This window comes from Vulpes vulpes, chromosome 14 (assembly GCF_048418805.1).
Source record: "Vulpes vulpes isolate BD-2025 chromosome 14, VulVul3, whole genome shotgun sequence".
Lineage (NCBI taxonomy): Eukaryota > Metazoa > Chordata > Mammalia > Carnivora > Canidae > Vulpes > Vulpes vulpes.
In genome coordinates, this window is record NC_132793.1 from 11,309,006 (window position 1) to 11,328,837 (window position 19,832).

Here is a 19,832-nt window from a genome sequence, read left to right on the forward strand (position 1 = left end):
CCTAGAATTGAAGTGACGGCAGGAACTCCGAGAGTAAGGGCTGAGGGAGTGGACTTAAGAAGACTGTTAGGAAGAAGAACTGAAAGAATTTTCCTTTCGGGATCACAAAACACTAAAATGTCAGAAACCATTAAATTCAATTAATGGTTTTATCCTCAAAGGGAAAACCATTATACCCTGACGATGGAATTACTCTCATTAAAGATCCTCCTAATGGATCCTACCTTCAGATGACCTCTCAAATCCATCCACTTCTCTCCCTCTCTCTCCTTACCATCCTCCGTCCTGGGCCTTATGTCTCAGGGCTCTTTCTAAACATCCTTGTCTTCCTAGGGACCAACCCATTCTCCACTTACTGGCCGTTAAAATGTACTATCTGACTGGGTTACTGGTCTGTCCAAACCCATCAAACCATCTACTGCTTTTTAGGAGGAAGCCTAGTCTAGGGGAATCCCTGGGTGGCGCAGCGGTTTGGTGCCTGCCTTTGGCCCAGGGCGCGATCCTGGAGACTCGGGATCGAGTCCCACATCGGGCTCCCGGTGCATGGAGCCTGCTTCTCCCTCTGCCTGTGTCTCTGCCTCTCTGTGTGTGACTATCATAAATAAATAAAAATTAAAAAAAAAAAAAAAAAAAAAGGAAGCCCAGTCTAAGCAACACCTGACTCTGTCCACCATATATCGTGACCCCATCTCCTCCTCATCCAGGGAGGGCCCCAATGTTATGGTGGGCACCCCTCTATAGGTCACTTTTTACTGCTCCCTGACCCTAGTTAACTCCCTAGTTTGTTCCTCAGAACCCATTATCAGTGTCACTTCCCTGGGGACACCTGCTCTGACCCCTTCACATATTATAGGCTCCCCTGGTGCTTGACTTCATGGCAAGTGCTAACATTGTCATTCACATGTCCATCTCGATCATTGTTACGCGTCCAAGGCCTAAGGCAGAGCCTGGTATGCAAAGACACTCAGTACAGTTTTGTTGGATCAGTAAACAAAACAAAGAATTGTCCATAAAAATATTTAGCTTCTTTAATCAGCGTTTCATGAATTGGTATAATTTCAAAGCAGGATAATCTCTGATAAGAGGATAGCTTGGTCAAATAATCTCAGAAAGTTTTCAGCAGTGATTCACAGCTCTAGTATAATAAAGGTTCTGAAAAGTCCCACAAAAAAAGAAATCTAACTTTTTTCACATAAACGTTTTCCAAACTCACTTGAATGCACAACGTCCTCCATCCCTTTCTTTAGCCCAACAGACCATAGGTTAATACCCCCACCTTGAGGAGTGCTGAGAACCAACAAGGGTTCTCACTGGACAAGTGTTTTTGAAGGCTAAACTCACCCATAGTTCCCAAACAGATCTGTAGGCCACTTGCACATAGTGCCCAGCCCCCACCCCTTAGAGCTGCCACAGCTGGTTCACCTGGTTCACCGGTTGGGGCCACTGCTTTCTTTTCATGCAGAGGCTCCATGGAAGTGTCTCTCGCTGGTGAGGCTACACTAAAGGATAGCAGCAGATCCAGGACAGAGGCCAATGGTTTCTGAACTCAGGGTAACTGAAAGTAGAATCTGGACTCTTTCTGGCCTGGTAAATTTCTACATATTTTGTTTCTCACACTTTAAAGAAAACAAGACAATGCTGCGTCAGGATCCATCTCACTAGTTTACACTGCAGCTAGAGAGCACAAAAAGGTTTCCTCTACAGCAATCGTTATAAGAATAAATGGTCATACTAACAAATCAAAGCTAAAACTAATAAAGTCAATGAAGAAACAGAAGATAGCTTTCTGGCACTTATGAAAATGAAAACATCGAAAAAGGGGTATAATTCATTCACATATTCAGTTGCAAATATAAATGTGTCAGGTCACTTGGAAAGTGATCATTTATGAAGTAGACTCTGAAATAAGACGTAATTCTACCTTCTGACCAAGCAAAGGTGACAACAATCCCCTCTGTACTGCTCTCTCGCCCACTCAAAACAGGCAGGCCTACCATGCCCCCTCTGCCTCTCCAATCTGAAAACGCCTACTGGCTCACAAGACAGCTTGGCTGAGAAGCCTCACTCCAATCCCTCAGAGAGTCTGTCTCCCTCTTGTACTCAAGGCACTGTGCTCACCTCTCTGTGAGCATCCTTCTTCTACTTTGGACTGACCTTGGCAAGTCCAGCTGGCCTCTGAGCAATAGAGGGCCTTCACCAGATGCAGAGAGTGGACAGCCAGCCTGTAGCACACCCACCCCAGCCTAGAGACCAGCAGTGGTGAGGTGGGGGCTGGACATTACATATGCATGTGGCCCACACATCCAGTTTTGGGAACTGTCATCACAGGCGATCTTGGCCTTCAAAAACACTTTTCCAGGAAGAAACTCTGGCTGGTTACAGTGACTCCATGATTTCACATTTTCAAAAGAAAATAGCTCCTCGGGATGTCTGGATGGCTCAGCAGTTGAGTGTCTTCCTTTGGCTCAGGGCATGATCCTGGAATCCCATGATCAAGTCCCACATTGGACTCCCTGCATGGAGCCTGCGTCTCCCTCTGTGTCTCTGCCTCTCTCTCCCTGTGTCTCTCATGAATAAACAAATAAAATATTAAAAAAAAATAGCTCCTCATCTTTAACCTTCTTGTGGCAAAGAGTCCTGGAAAAGTTCAGAAAACGTCCTAATTCTGATGAATTTTTGAAAACAAAACAAATTAGAGACAAAGCAGTCGAGTTGAGCTCCTAATGTGTAAAAATAACTCATGATGTCGCCACCAATTTGGACAAAATTCTTCATTGCAAATGTTCAATACGTGCAGCCAGGACATGAGACAAAAGACAAAACCCAAAAGTTAAAGGCTTTCAGGGTAGATCTTAAATTAGAAAAAATAATGCCATCAGATTTTTAAAAGGTCTTATAGCATGATGTATGATAACTGCCTAATAAAGCTCCAGAAATTTTTGTCAAGAGAAACATTAAAAAGCCAAAGTGGGGAACTTGCTAAACTGATCACAGTAAGTTCATAGAAAGGAATACTCTGTAACCAGTAAAATGAGGTTATGGACAATTATTTTTCAACTCTGCTCAATGGAAGAGTTACAATACAGTATATGGGGTATAAGCCCATCTCTACAAAATGCGTGGATACTTCCAAATTGTCAACTATAATTATCTCTGGATAGTAATAATGCATGTACTCTCTCTCCCTGTTTTCTAAATTTTATATAAAGAATAAATGTATTACTTTTAGAATAACAAAAATATTTTAAAGTTTTTTTTTTGTTTTAAGGTCTGCTAAGCACCTCTTGCAATTAAACAACATTTGGTAAAGTTCTTCCTGCAAAAGTGGGACAAAACTAGGACAAACACAGGAAACAGTAAATGGGGGACAGGCAAAGAAGAGGAAAGGACCTAACATGAACTTATGTCCGGTGCTCTTCACACAGCATCGTATTTATTCAATCCTCGAATCCAATCCTAGGCTGGGGCATTATCACCCTCACTTTACTGCTGGGAAACACATAGCTCAGAGGGGTAAAGAAGCTGACCCAGGGTCACACAGCTGTTAAGTGGCATCAATGGGACTTGAACCCAGGTCAGCCTGATTCCAAAACCTGAGTTCAGGTTCCTTCCACTATAAAACATCATTTTATTCCGACATAAAAATTCAGAATGTCGTCTGTAATAAAGCTTTTAAGAAAATGCTGACTACAACAGAGTGGCTATGCTTAGCCAGGAACCCCTCCACAAAAGAAGTCAAGTCAGTATTCAGATCATGGAAAGTCTATTCTTTAGCAGAACACAGACTGGCTCCTAAAATTCTCTTAGCCCATCTTGAAACACTGTCCAGGGCTCTTTTCTCCAATTGCTTTGACTGTGCCTTCTCTGTTTTTGGTAAAACTGTCTGGGTCTTTCGCCCATACATGCTAACGAATGAATACCACAAAAGACAAGGAAAAGAGGAAGACAAGGACAAGAGCCCTGTGTCAGATAAATGCATCTGAGATGATCTTAGATTCATTTCTTTTTCTCAATGGCTTCTTGACATTTTAGGATTCATCTATAATTTCTCAGATCCTATCAACAAGGGTGGTAATACCCATGAACATTTGAAAGAGATTTACAGTTTCCAAAGTAGCTTTCACACAACAGCATCTCAAGTTGGGGTGCCTGTTAGTATCACTAGCTTATTTTACAGCTGTGAAAAGGAAGGTGATGTGCAACAACTCCTCACTGGGAGAGCAGGGTCTTTGGTCTACGGCTGTTGTCTGCACCGAGGCTGTCCAAACATAGATCCCTCAACCGGCTGCTCCCTCATCATTTGTGGAGCTAATTAAGAACCTAAGTTCTCGGAACTACCCCAGATCAACTGAATCAGAAGTTGAGAGTGGGGCTTGGGACTACTCTGGTTAATATGCACCCCCAGGGACACTGACAAGAAGCTGAACTTGAAAGCACTGCTGAAAGGTAGGTCCTAAAAGGCAGGTTCGCCTCTAATCAGCCTGGGCCCTGACAGTATTGCTGGGGTGCCTCAGGGCTTGTCAGGACAGAAGACGTAGGAGCGTGTGAACCCATCACCTAGAGGACAAGCAGCTGTACACGCAGCTGCATGGGAACATTTGTCCCTCTGATACAAGGGCACTTGAATGCCATCCCTGAAGAAAGGATACTCACGGGATCCCTGGGTGGCGCAGCGGTTTGGCGCCTGCCTTTGGCCCAGGGCGCGATCCTGGAGACCCGGGATCAAATCCCACATCGGGCTCCTGGTGCATGGAGCCTGCTTCTCCCTCTGCCTGTGTCTCTGCCTCTCTCTCTCTCTCTCTCTCTATCATAAATAAATAAAAAAAAAAGAAAAAAAAAAAAAAAAGAAAGGATACTCACTTGGTGAGGACAATGGAGACTGCGTCATTGAGAATACTCTCTCCAAAAACCAGCATGTTGAGCACTGGGTCCACGTGAAGGGCATTGAAAATAGCAATAGTGGCCACTGGATCGACAGCAGAAATCAGGGAGCCAAATGCAAAGCTGGAAGAAGAGAAAAGGAAGGGGTCACTCGGAATGCTTTATCACTCGGCCCACAAAATAAACAGCAAAGCCAGAAACTGTACTTGGTATAACATGTTAGTACACACTGGAGCTGAAGTAACAACAGGAGAGGGTGTCTTCTCTCCCACTTACGGTATCTGCTGGCAGACCATGTGCCAAAGGCAGTAAAGGCCCACTCCACAGGCAGTTGTTAGGAACGGCCTGCTTTCCCACCACGAGTCCTAGGACTTTACTGGATTGATAATGGCTGGGAGGACTTTTGCTTAAAATATACTACAGACATCCCAGCCTTCCTTGTCAGAGCAGCCAGAAGCATGATGGCCCAGGGGGGCCTCCCCGACGGGGCCCATGAACCAGAGGTGTGACCTCTGCCTTTCCCCTTGCCACCAGAGTGCCACCTGTGACTGATCGTACCTGCCACTTAGATTTGTAACATGGTCAACAGTCAGCAGCAACTCTGGCGTCCTTCAAGGGGATGGATTGTAGACACCAATGCCAGGGCTGCCCCCCCCGGCCAGCAGCGCCCCCTAATGGTGCCCAGGAAGGTGTCATTCTCTCCAACACAGGTATTAATTGCCTGAAATGTTTCAGGCACCGAGGCCAATAATGACAGCTAACATTTATGTCCCAAGCACTGTTCTGAGCACTCACTACTCCACAGAGCTCACCACTCCCATGTGGGGTGGTACTATTACCACCCTGATTACATAAGAGAAAACTGAGGGACAATGAGGTTAAGTAACTTGTTCAGGGTCAGACAGCAGCTAAGAAGTGGCAGAGCCAGGATCCAAACCCGGGCCGTCTGGCTCAGAGTCCGTACTCCTGACTGCTACACTGGATACAACAGCACCCAGAGACCAAGGCCAATTTGGAAAATAGCAAGCATTACATGGAAGATCAGAGTGACCTGGCGGGGGCAAGGGGACAGGCCACTTAAGAGTGGCTGGTCAGAAAAGGCCTCTCTGAAGAGATGACACTTATTTAAACAAGCATCTACGAGACGAGAAGCAGATGGCAAGCCAGGATCTGGGGACAGAGACAGCAGTAAGCTGCTTCTGAAGTGGGAGTAAGCTTGATGGCCTGAGAAGTAGAAAGGTAAGCATGGCAGCAGCTCCTGAAGGTGAGTGGCAGGAGATGTCGAAGCTGGCAGGCGAGGCAGGGCCTCATGGGCCACCTCAGGAGCCTGGAAGATCTATTGGCTCCACCGGTTTGTCTTTTTACCCCCAAGAGTTCTTGTGTGCCTTCCAATCCCCTCAAACAACATGCCTAGCACAGCTTTCTTTCTAGCTCAGCAGACAGATGAGGTCTGCCCCCTTCCACAACAAAACAGAGACCCCCAAGGGGGCAGACCTGGGTAGAGAAGGAAGCCAGAGACTAGCCACCTCTGCTTCCTGCCCTCACCACGCTTGGGAAGGGGGAGCAACTCACCCGGAACAGGCGGTGGGCTCTGCCCACTGTAGCTTCCCCAGCAGCCCTGCGCAATCACGTGAGTCTGGGCTCAGGCAGAGCAGAGCCAGTGGGAGGAGAGGCCTAGTTGCCTTGGCCAGCTACAGTTTGCTCTGTAAGTCAATAATCTGGCAGCTCCCTGTGTTTGATTAATGTGAACTCATGCAGGATAGCCCGCTTACCTCAAGGACAGCCTCTGGAACCCAAGCTGAGGAGCAGAGCCCGAAAGACAGTCTCATGTCTCAGTTCAGAGCTCAGTTCCACACTTGCCCTGTCCTCACAGAGGTTGTCACATGTCACCTGCCTCTCGCCCTCACTGTGAGTGCCCAGGGAGTGAGTCCCAGGATCTGTACTGAGTATGGCCTAGAGATATTTGTGGAAGGCAGGCAGGATGGGGGGAAAGGAGGAAGGCGAGGGGGAGGAAGAAAGGTAACACCACCAGACGACTGCCAACCTGGGGGGCCCTGTTCCGCTGGCAGCCGACTTTGAGGCCCTCCTGCTGCATTCTCGACATGGAGCTTGTCTCTTCTCCTTGTCCTTTTTTTTTTTTTTTAATTTTTTTAAAAAATTATTTATGACAGTCACACAGAGAGAGAGAGAGAGAGGCAGAGACACAGGCAGAGGGAGAAGCAGGCTCCATGCACCGGGAGCCTGACGTGGGATTCAATCCCGGGTCTCCAGGATCGTGCCCTGGGCCAAAGGCAGGTGCCAAACCGCTGCGCCACCCAGGGATCCCTTCTCCTTGTCTTTAATTCCCACTCTCCTCACTTGGGGCAAAACACCAAGGGCCTCAAGGGAAAAGAAGGTCTAAAAAGCATATTCTGAATGCCCCAAAGACAAAGGCGAGGGAGGGGGAACCTGGGAGCCTTTAATGGCCTGTGCATTGTGGGGTGTGGCTCCACTGGCCCTTCCCTCCATTCCGGGGGACAGTGTGGCTGAGCAGACAGCCACGGTTCTCTGCTCTGCATCCACACCCCTGGTTTTGGTAACAGCACCCCAATTTTCCTTTGGGGAGCCTCCCCTCCCCCCACAGAGTTGAATGGGGCTCTAGGAGCAGGCAGGGGACCCCAGTTTGGTCCAAGAGGGCCACCACCGGGCATTCCACCAGGTCATTGGGAATCAGGTTGGCCCTTGGGCAGAGCTGGCTAGAGTGGGGGCAACATGAGCCCAGAGCCATCAGCGCTACCACGTGGGACAAGTGGGACCAAGGATGAAGCTGGTTGGAAGAGTGCACAGAGACACGATGGGAGGAGAGATCCCTGGATGGCATGGACCCCAGGGGGCTGTCATGCTGGAAGCCATCATTCCAGGACACTTCAGTTCTCTGAGCCAACAACCCTTTCTTTCCCCCACACACAAAAACCAGTTGTGTTGGGTTTCAGTTGTACTAAGAGAGGCCCAGTGCCATCCTTTGTCACAGTCCCTGTAGCAACCTGAACTGAAACCAGAGCAGGAACCAGCAGAGATTGATGAATGGACAGTGAGATAGGCGGATGGAAAGATCTGGGTTAAAGCAAATGCAGTGAGACAGTAATTGCAGAGTCCAGGAGGTGGTCATTTGGGTGTCCACGGGTATATGCTTTGCCTTTCCTCTATGTTTGAAATTTTCATAATAAAAAGTTGGGCAGAAATGCTTTGCACAAGTCATAGAACGCATTTAGCTTGGGTTGGGGGCGGGGGGATCTATATCGGGACAGAGCCCTCTGGGCAGTGAGCATGACTAGTCTCAAGTATGAATGACCCAACTCTTTGAGGTCGGAGTCTCAGAAGTCATGTCATTGTGCCATCAGCTGTTCTCCTCCCCACTTTCATGGCTGGTCTTTGAAAGGCCAGGAGCTAAAAGTCCAACTTAAAATGTGTTCCTGGGGCACCTGAGTGCGTAAAGCATCTGCCTTCAGCTCAGGTCATAATCTCAGAGTCCTAGGATCGAGCCCCACTTCAGACTCCCTGCTCAGCGGGGAGCCTGCTTCTCCCTCTCCCTCTGTGCTCTCTCTCTCTCTCTCAAATAAATAAATTAAATCTTAAATGCTACAATAAAATATTACATGCAACAGTTATTTTTATGTTTTCTATTGTGCAGAAGTCTGTGGGTATTATGTTTGACTTACATGGCATTTTGAAAAATTGACTAAGTTGTCAACATTTAAAAACTAGAAAATTCACTATAAAATCTGGAAATCTGGCTTCTTGTGAAAAAAATTTTTTTTTAATATTTAGTAATTTGGGGATCATATTCTCACATGGTGATTACTAGGTAGAGCTGAGAAGTGGCTGTCCCCTTCAAACAGGGTGCACTGTTAGGGTCACCACTGTGGCCACCCCTAGACGCACAGTGGCAGGTCCCTCTGGTAAGCACTCGGCCAGGCCCCATGGCTGTGTGGGTTTGTGACTGCTAGCTAATTTTTCCCAGAGTATCCCCTATCTGGCAGTCACTTTCTAACAGGAAAGAGAGTATCTCCACACAGAGAAGAAAAACCCTACCTGGCTCTTATTCTGCCTTTCTAAGGGACAATTCTTTTCTCTACCTGAATGTCCCAATAAACATTGGTTCAATTCAATTGCATAAGAATTTATCAAGCAGTTTTTGCATCTCTAACCGGTTGCCCCAGAACAGGCTGAAGGACGGAATGCTGTGACATTTCCTTTACATGACTGGTAGGGGCATTTCTTCTCACTTGCAAAATACTTACAAAATGCAGGACCTTGGTTCTGCTTTATACTTCCAGCTACTTATGGAATAGGAATGTGACTTTTGCTACTTGTTTATATATCAGGACTATCTTATAACAACAAAAACTCCAAAATTTATGTTCCCGGTAGAAAGATGGGATTGGACTGGCTGTTAGCAGAGGCACATTTCCCATGAAAACTAGTCCCCAACTTACTGAAGGCTGAAAGCTCCAGCCAGCTTGATGGGAGAGATCCGGGACTGAGAACTCAGCCCTGCTTTCTGCCCCGCCCCATACTCCAGGAGCAAGTGCCGATGGTGCAAAAACAGACCATGGCCATACACACACTGGACTTCTCAGAGGGGAAACCAGGCCTCACTCTGCTTGTGTACTTTTTTAGCACTAGATCTGGTACTATCCACGAGACAGTGGCCTAGGCTGTTTGTTGCTAAGTTGATTCTGGAAATTCCTGGGCTGCACTCTGAGACAACAGCTCTCAATGGAGCCATAGTAGAGCCCTTGGCCCTGCCTATTTCCCCAACTCTGCCCCATGCCTGGCTTGGCGAGAATCCCAGAAAAAAGATTCTGTACCCTTCACTCCCCACCCTATCCTTCATCTATCAAGAGGACAACTTTTCATTGTGGCCACTGAAAACATTCAGAAATTAGTTGAAGATGATTCTGGATAATAAAAGATGCATTGTGCAGTGTTGAAGTTAACTGACCAGAGTTATCCTCTGCAAAGCTTAAGTTAAATCAGTTACTTCCATCAGCAATGCTCTGACTAGAGATCTTCAAAATTCCACAATATAGTTTTGATTCATTTCAGAGCCCCAAGTTAATTTGGCAGAAATCACCAGCAAAACAAAAAGAGAGACTGAATAGAGAAATACCACACCCAGGAATCAATGTGGAGAAAACTATCCCCAGTCTGAAAAGCAGTCACACGGGTGTGACAGTATGAAAGATTTACCTGTCTGTCATGTTGAGTTTAGAGATTACATCAGCCTGTAAAATAAAACACACAAACACACAGACACAAAAAAAACCCCCTGGAGAACAGCCAAGAAGATTAAAATGTCCATTAGTGCTTTATTAGAAACTAATAAGGACATTAATCTTCAGTCCCCAAACCACTTGAAAAGTAAAGAAAACTCCAAAGTTTTAGTTTAAGCATGCATTCAACCATTATACAACAAAAGTATGGAAAAGAATGCTACATTTTTCAAGCCAAATTAAGTATAGTTTTCTTCTCTTAAGTTTATTCCCATTTGATGCTAGAAGCTAGAAGCAATGAAGAAGGCTGCATGACAGACAGATTTATTTCTGGTGCCACTGAGGCAGCAGCATAGGTGACAATCAGATGCAATGGGCTTTGGCCAATAGCTACCCACAGAAGCAAACATATCTGACACACACACAAGAAGCCTGCCAGTCACCCAGATGCCTGAGCTTTAAGCTTTTAGTTTACAGAACCGGGGCAGGCAAACTTGCTGCAAGTGACCATAAAGGAAAAGAACTCTGACGTGCATAGGCATGCAGAATGCAAAACTACAGATTTTACCTTTCTGGGTAAATTTGGTTTAAATTAATTCAAATTAATTTGTATTTGAAGTACAGAGTGTCCAACTGATGACACTGGGAATTGGTTTAGCAATGGTGGAAAATCCAGAGTATATAATTCTATGGGTGGACAACTTAGAATTGAGTGAACATATTCAGAATCAAGTGTGATTTTAAAAACGCAAATTTTTGTTAAGAAACAGTATTTAATCCTGATTCAGTCTACTTGATAACACAACTGAAGACCTATAATCTGAAGACCTTGATGGTATATATTCCACTTTAGTTTTAGTATTCTGTCTTAAGAAATTAATGGTTTGCAAATAAGATAAAAAAAAACTTTGGGGGATGATGGAAAAGATTCACTCAATTCCAGACACCAACGCTCTTTGAGGACACTTAGAAACAATTTCAGCATGCCTTTATTGTGCCTCGTAGGAGTTTGGATTTCCTTCCAGGACAGCATTTAACCTTGAACGTGAAACCCAGCCCCACAAGATGTTCCTACCCCACCTCCCTGCACTAGCTCAAAGAATATAAGTTTTTCAGAATTTTTCAAAGATGTTTTTCTTACCTGACCCAGAAAATAAATTCCTCCACCTACTACAAAAGCGGAAATTGCCGTACCGAAGACAGCAAACAGGGTGATGGAACCAATATTTTGAAAGAAGTTACCCTGTTGGAAAGAATAGAAATAAGAGGACTGCTTAGGGAAGCTGGTCCAGTCAATGAAGGCATACACCCCTCCCCTGGCCCTCTGTACACGTCTGATTCTCTGCAAAAGACCACCCACCTGGTTTGGCAAGCTGGTAACCTTGGGAGTCTTCCCTCGCCCCCCATCTAATGCAGAGCCAGGTGCTGTGTGGTGTCACCTTCTCCACGTCACTTACATCGCTACAGCCCTTGTGCAAGCTGATAATGCCTCTCCCCTGGACCGCTGCAATAGCATCAACAATCTCAACCAGTGCTGGCCCCTTGCCCTTTACTCTTCAAGGCCTTTCAGAATGATCTTTGGAAAAGCCAAACCTGATTGTGCTATTGCTATCTTCACTCTGACCTCCCACTGCCACTTGGAATGCAGCTAAAATCCAACCAAAGCCTAGATGGTTCTACCCCTATGAAGCCCTCTAATTTCCCCTTTGTTCTCAAGGTTCTAGTCACACTGGTAGCTTTTGGTTCTTGGAACATGTCATGCTCCCCGGGCTTGGGCCACTCTTTCTTCCTCCTTGCTCAGTGAACTTAAATCATCCTAAGGTCTTAGGGCAGTCTGGCTCTTCCTGAGGGAAGCCTGCTCTGATCCCTCACCCAGGTCAGATTCTATTCTATGCTCTCAGTGAACAATCACCCTCTCCTGGTAACACACGACATGGCTGAAATCTTGCATTCATTTATAGAACTATTTGACTAATGTCTGTCTTTCCCACTAAACTATATAGGCTCAGTGGAGGTGGGGGTGGGGTGGGGGGAATGACCACATCTGCTTTTACACAACATAGTTACTGGCATAATACCTGTCAGATGGAAGATACCCAATGAATTGGAAGGAAGGAATTAACCTTTCATGTTTCATGTCTGATCAAAGTCCAAAGCTTATACAATTATAATTTTTAAATTAATTTTAAGAAGGTGCATACTTTTTAAAAAAGATTTTAGGTAATCTCTATACCCAACATGGGCTTAACCCTGAGATCAAGAGTCACAAGCTCCACTGACTAGAGCCAGCCAGGTACCCCAGAAAAGATGCGTTATTATAAAGAATGACAAGATAATAGATTACGTGATTAGAAAATCCTGTTTGCTGTCCAGGACTTTCAAATAATCTTATTTTACTCTAGGGGCTCCTGGGTGGCTCAGTCGATTAAGTGTCTCCCTTTAGCTCAGGTCATGATCCCAGGGTCCTGGGATCAAATCTCATACAGGGCTTCCTGCTCAGTGGGGAATCTGCTTCTCCCTCCCCCCAGTCCCTCTCCTCACTCATTTTCTCTCTCAAATAAATAAATAAATAAAATCTTTAAAAAAATAATAATTCTATTATACTCTCAGTATCTTCTTCAAATATGACAGAGAAAATATATTTCCATCTATACCTCATAACATTTAAGAAAAAAATATTTGAGTCCTAGTACCATGGTAATTTCCATTAAAAAATTTTTAAAAGCTACTTATTAGAATCCTGTGGGCTCCACTTAGGAACAATACCAAGGATCCCTAAAACTTGATTGTGGGCGCAGACAAGGAATCTCATCTTTTTGCTTAACTAACACACCAGAGACAACAGGAACTGCTATTTTATTTTACTTATTTTTTAAGTTTACTTTTAGTAATCTCTATACCCAACATGGGGCTCAAACTCATGACTCACCCCAAGATTAAGAATCATGTACTTTACCAACTGGGCCAGACACCCCCAGGAACTGCTATTTTATCTATTTTTTTTTAAGATTTTATTTATTTATTCATGAGACACAGAGAGAGAGAGAGAGGCAGAGACACAGGCAGAGGGAGAAGCAGGCTCCATGCAGGGAGCCCGACGTGGGACTTGATCTCGGGTCTCCAGGATCACACCCTGGGCTGAAGGCGGCACTAAACCGCTGAGCCACCTGGGCTGCCCTTTATCTATTTTTTTAAAGATTTATTTACTTTGGAGAGAGACCATGTGTGCATGATCCAGCAGGGGGTGGTGGTGGGGGTGGCCAGAGGGAGTGGGAGAGAGAATCTCAAGCAGACTGCACTGAACACAGAGCCAGACATGGAGCTTGAACTCACTGCTCCAAGATCATGACTGAAGCCGAAACCAAGAGTTCGACGCTCTTCTGACTGAGCTGGTCAGGCATGCCATGGAAGTGCTATTTTGGTTTTTTTTTTAAGATTTTATTTAATTATTTATTCATGAGAGACACAGAGAGAGAGAGAGAGAGAGGCAAAGACACAGGCAGAGGGAGAAGCAGGCTCCATGCAGGGAGCCCGATGTGGGCCTCGATCCCAGGTCTCCAGGATCACGCCCTGGGCTGAAAGTGGCGCTAAACCACTGAGCTACCCCTGAGCCACAGGGGCTGCCCGGAAGTGGTATTTTGAAGCTCACTTCAAAAGTGTGCCCTAGTTTAACACTGGCGGCCCCACCAAGCCCATCTCCTTCAGGAAGCTGCTTTGCTTCATTCATTGCAATCTGATTTGGCCACCCATGATCTGACATTCAATTACTTTGTTTGGTATATCAATCTACCATACACAAAGAACCTTAAAATAACTCAGGGCAAACACAATGATTTGTTTTTTTCTAAACTAAAGGCTTTCCTCTGAGTTTTTCTTTGCAAGGAGCTGATTTATTTTGTTGTTAAAATAGATTAAATCGATCTGTTTATAGGAATCTAATGCTGATATAATTTATGTAGTTGCTTAATATTAATCTGGATATGGAAAATTTACCCAAATTCAAGTTACTACATTCAAGAACTTCCCTTTGCTACATAATATAAATTTATGTTTCTCTTTCAAATAACTAATGGCCTATTCTTTATGTGATATTAATAATTTTAAAGAACCAATAGCCACCTGTCTAATGCATATTGATGGTAATCTTACTGAAATTTTTATTCCAAGTCCAAGTTTACATCAACAAATAAAACAATATTAAGGACATCCAGAGTCAATTTCCTATCTTCTTTGGGGAGGGCAGGAAGTGAACAGAAATCTCTGAATTCACATTGCTAAGTCACATTAGTCCCTTTCTCATAATTGTCACATTTTCTGCTGGAAAGCCATCTTTCTTTTTCTAAGAAACTACTATTTTCCTTAAATTTTAGAACAAATTTATCTCCCTTCCTTCCAAAAAATTAGAAAATAAACATTTTATATGCTCTAATACAATAATCAAAGGGTCAGGTTTTTAAGTAAAATCCAAATCAATCGCCTCAGCATTGTTTTGAAATATTTTCATAATCTGCTTATAGTTAAGATTTATTTATAAAATGAAAAAATGAAAGATGCTGACTTTTTAATTCCTTCTTACTCATTTCTTTTTAAATTATCCAAAATCAGTAATAGTTTATAAGACTTGGGAATTTTTTTTTTTTTTACATTAAACTTCCTTTTTACTTTTTCTTTGGATAGCTACACAATAACAGTTTAAACTGAATCCTGACTGAAAATTTTAGAATTTGGACTGAACATTTTATGCTTTAGAATCCAGGTGGAGGGATCCCTGGGTGGCGCAGCGGTTTGGCGCCTGCCTTTGGCCCAGGGCGCGATCCTGGAGACCCGGGATCGAATCCCACGTCGGGCTCCCGGTGCATGGAGCCTGCTTCTCCCTCTGCCTGTGTCTCTGCCTCTCTCTCTCTCTCTGTGACTATCATAAATAAATAAATAAATAAAAATTTAAAAAAAAAAAAAAAAAAAAAAGAATCCAGGTGGAAAATTAAAGATTTAATTAATATGTTTTAACTAAAACTCTCATGACAAATTTAACTCTTGAGTTTAATAAGCTATTAAAAACAACACTGATTATATTAATAATAGATAATGTTAATAACAAGCACCCTCACCAATCATTTATCGTGGTGGGTGATGCTTTGCAAACATTCCTTCATCTAGTGCAAACCTTCAAACAACCTGAGAGGTAGAATTTTAGGGGTTTTTTCATTTTGTTTTTAATTTTGACTTTACTCAGAAGACACCTGTAGGGGGCAGCGCGTGATTAGACCTACATCTCTCTGAAAGTCCAGGCTCTTTGCTTTCTTCAAGGCTAGGCCAAACCTTCCAGCCTTCACAATTTTTAATCACATTCACAAAATAACTGATGTATTACTAACATTTCAAGTTGAATACCCTTTTATTTTTAAAACTAAATATATTTAAGGAAAACTCATAGGCAAAAAAATAACATCCCAAACACCCCCTTTCCTTCCCCCCTACACATATATACAAATCAGCTTAAAAGTTAGAAGCTCTGGCCCAGGCAGAAAGGGTCCCATTGGAAGCCAGAGGACAGAGACTAGAAATGCTGGGGCAAAGCAGGGAAGCGGGCAGAGGCCAGGGAGGCTGCTCCCCAGGCCAAGGAGCCAAGGATGGGCAGGGGAACTGTGGGACTAGGTAATGGGCCAGAAGGAGGCTGGGAGTGAGGGGCTATCAGCAGGGAGCTGAGGCCCAGGGCAGGACACTGAGAGAGGATACAATGAAGGAGGCAGAGGGGCCCCACACTGCAAGCTGAAAGAATCAAAAGGCCTGAGGCACATGTCTCTGTTGTCCCAGGACAGTCTCCGTCCAACAAGAGGAGTCAATGTATCGTCTGTACACCACATAAAACCACTTTGGTCATCATTTCCTAGGCAAAGTAATCCTTTATGGAAAATGCTAATTAATAAGCCACACTGCCTGAAGCCATGAGAGCAACTCACGGACCATATATAACATATATATTGTCTGCTCTTCTCCCTATGTCAGGCAGTGCAGTCCAGCTTCTACCATGTACCCCGGGGTGTTCATGCTGAGCCACTGCTGCTAGGTCAAAACCAGGCTTTTAAAGAGCTTGTCTTACTAACATGGCAGCTACCTAGACTGGTCCTAAAGGACCAATGCAAGCCTGAGTCTTACCTTGTGTAATGAATATCCTGACTCAAATATAATAGGAGGAAGCAAGAGGAGGAAAAACATATTTGGACGAAACATTTCTTCTTCCTGTAAATAAATATAAAATGGGTATTTTCAGAAGCATAGAATTTGTGTAGTTACGAAATAAATCCATCAGTAAAGAGCCAAAATAATTGTTCTCTTAGGCCCAGTGGAAGCATGTAATGTTTAAAAGAGTACCTGATGATAAAACCAGGCAGAAGAAACCAAAAACACAACAAAACCTGCATTAAGAAACGAAGGACAGGGGGATCCCTGGGTGGCTCAATGTTTTAGCACCAGCCTTCAGCCCAGGGCGTGATCCTGGGGTCCCGGGATAGAGTTCCACGTCAGGCTCCCTGCATGGGGCCTGCTTCTCCTCCTGCCTGTGTCTTTGCCTCTCTCTCTCTCTGTGTGTCCCTCATGAAAAGAAAGAAAAGGAAAGAAGAAAAGAAAAGAAAAGAAAAGAAAAGGAAAAGAAAAGAAAAGAAAAAGGAAAGAAAGGAAAGAAAGAAAAGAAAGAAAGAAAGAAAGGAAAGAAAAGAAAGAAAGAAGAAAGAAAGAAAGAAAGAAAGAAAGAAAGAAAGAAAGAAAGAAAGAAAGAAAGAAAGAAATACAGGACAAGTGATTTTAAGAGGTGACCAGCAAGAGAAACCACAGGATGAACTGCTTCTAAACACACAGTATATGCTTTCCATTCTTTTAAAAAAATTTTACAGAAAGAAGGGAAAGGAGCAGAGGGAGAGGGAGAAAGAGAATCTGAAGCAGGCTCCACGCCCAGCACTGAACCCAATGTGGGGCATGATCTCATGACCCTGAGATCATGACCTGAGGCAAAATCAAGAGGCAGATGCTTAACCGATTGAGCCATCCAGGCTCCCCTGCTTTTCATTCTTTACTAAGGAAAGAACATTAATTTTAATACAGAAAACATTTCAATTAAAATAGAACACTTTAAAAAATAAGTCCACAAATTGAAATCCTCTGGAAGAAAGGTAACAGTTAAGGCCCTAAAACAATCCACTTGAAGAAAGAGTAAACTCTATATGTGTTTAAAACAACCCGGCCTTTTCTCTGCCTGTCACAATTATAACAGAGATTTTCCTAAATCTGGGACTATGACAGAACAGTTTCCACCTGATGCCCTTGTTACTGGGGACACAGCTATAAAGCAAGGCCCTTGCCATGTTCAGATTCAAATATTAAGTACCATTAGGAAAGGTATTTCTAGAATATGGCCATCTTTGGAGGAATGAAATGATAATTCCATTTTTTATGTTAGTATCTCTAATTGTTGGTGTATTGGGGGAAAAATTCGTATTGATCCTCAAATCCAAAATGACCACACATAATATAAAGTCTACTTATTATACTTAATTGTAAAATTAGGCCCCCTTTCACATGAAAGTTTTCATGCCACAGTCAGATTTCTTGTCCAAATCCCTGTTTAAAAGAATGGCTAAGTGTGTTCTTACAAATGTACAGCTGTTACCATAAAGACTAAAATAACATTCAAAGGCTCAAAATAGAAAGCAAATGACTTCTGAAAATGTCTTATTAAGTCTTAAAATAACTGCCCGTGCAACAAGCTCATGACTCAGACTGGGACCATGTGAAAAGAAATGGGCTGATTTCTGTGTTTTGTGGGGCAACCTATTCTCAGGATATGTGTGTGGTGGGACTGCCATATAGATTCTTTTGGAGTTTCAGAAACTGACCTTCCACCTTGACCCTGGGAAAAAAAGGAACCCACCTGCAGTGGGTTGCACGGGTTTTACAGGCTTAATTCATGTCCACTTGGAACCCCAGAATGTGACCTTCTTTGAAAATAGGGTCTTTGCAGATGTAATTAAGGGAAGAGTCCAAAGGAGATCAGACTGGATTAGAGTGGGCCCAAAATCCAATGACAGTGTCCTTACAAGAGATAGGAAAGGACACACAGACACAGAGGAGGAGGACATGTGAAGACAGGGATGAGAAACAGGTTATGCTGCCACAGCCAAGGAACACCTGGGACCATCAGAAGCGGCAAAAGCCAATCACTGATTCTCCCCTAGAGCCTGGATTTGCTCCCCAGAGGAAACACAGCTCTGCCAACACCTTGATTTCAGATTTCTGGTCCCCAGAACTATGGAAGAATAATCTCTGTGGTCTTAAGCCCCCCAGTTTTGCTACACCAGCCACAGGAAATACACATCCTACCTTACAATGAACAGTGTTACAGAAAGATCCCAGGTTCTTTTGGCAACATCTTCCCCAAAATGATATGAGGTAATTTTAGATGGTACCTGAGCAGTGTATGTCAAATACCACAGACCTGTCAGATTGAAAAAACCTCTTTTGATTCTTTTCCAGTCCCAATGAACTCAGACACCACAGGTTGGAGTTAGGGCGTGTAAAGCCTCTCTCCAATGTGCTGATCGCCCTTTTATTTAACAGAGCAGGCTTGACCTCAGAGGCTTCAGCAGGCATCTGTATTACTTTGTTTTTATCATATTTATTTATAAAAACAATACTGGTTTCCCACAGTATTATAACCTGGTACTATAGTGTCTCCTTTAAAATAAATGTATATAGTATACCAGTGTTCACAGGAGCATTATCCACAATAGCTAAAAGGTAGGAACAACCCAGCAGCCCATCAACAGATGAATGGATAAACAAAGTGTGGTGTATACCTACAAAAGAGTATTATTCAGCCACAAAAAGGAAGGAAATTCTGACACATGCTACAGTATGAATGAACTCTAAAAACATCACGTTAAGTAAAATAAACCAAACACAAAAGGACAAATGTATGATTCCACGTACATAAGGTACCTAAAGTACGTAAATTCATAAAGATAGACAGTAGAATAGGGGGTTCCTAAAAAAACAGAAAATACTAAAAAAAAAAAAAAAAGAAAGAAAGAAAGAAAGAAAGCAGAATAGACTGTGGGCGGGGGGGACTAGGGAGTTTTTTACCAGGTAGAGTTTCTGTCTGGGATGATAAAACAGTTCTGGAAATAGATAATGTGATGATTATACAACATTGTAAATGTATTCAGCTACTGAAACATATACCTAAAAATAGCTAAAATGATATATTTTATGTTAAATATACTTCACCACAACAAAAGCCTTTACAACAAACTGCTACAATATATATAAATATATATGTAAAAACCAAGTCACTTTCAAGAAATAAATATTTAAGTATATGACAATACAGGTGGAAGGCAGGCCCAGACAGACAGTCTGGCAATAGAACTGCGTGGAGAGAACACCAAACTCCTTGTTTTTTCTTATCTCCCCCTGCTTCCTGCAGCATTTGGTTTCCAAACAGGTGTCCTGCTTCCTGCTTCGGCTTCCCACAAACACCTGTTCCTCCAGGAAGCCTGGCCCAACTGTCCTGGCCTAGAAACCTCCCCCTTCTCTGAGGTCAAGCCCAGATTGGATGGCTCTTTGGGCACTTCGTTACATTCACCACCCAACTCTGGTTTACTTGCCTGTGCTATTAAATATACTATTATTTAACATCCACTG

General features: G+C 43.6%; 1 protein-coding gene across 2 annotated transcripts in view; it reads right to left on the bottom strand.

Moving 5' to 3' along the window:
* The window catches only part of SLC9A8 (solute carrier family 9 member A8), a 79,573-nt gene that overhangs the window by 25,731 nt on the left and 34,010 nt on the right, over nt 1-19,832 (bottom strand). For both annotated transcript variants that reach the window (XM_026014753.2, XM_026014754.2), the window contains 4 exons: nt 16,293-16,376; nt 11,278-11,379; nt 10,114-10,148; nt 4,861-5,004 (listed from right to left, as the gene is read on the bottom strand). In XM_026014753.2, the coding sequence (XP_025870538.1) occupies nt 4,861-5,004; nt 10,114-10,148; nt 11,278-11,379; nt 16,293-16,376 (365 nt within the window). The remainder of the gene's footprint in view (nt 1-4,860; nt 5,005-10,113; nt 10,149-11,277; nt 11,380-16,292; nt 16,377-19,832) is intronic.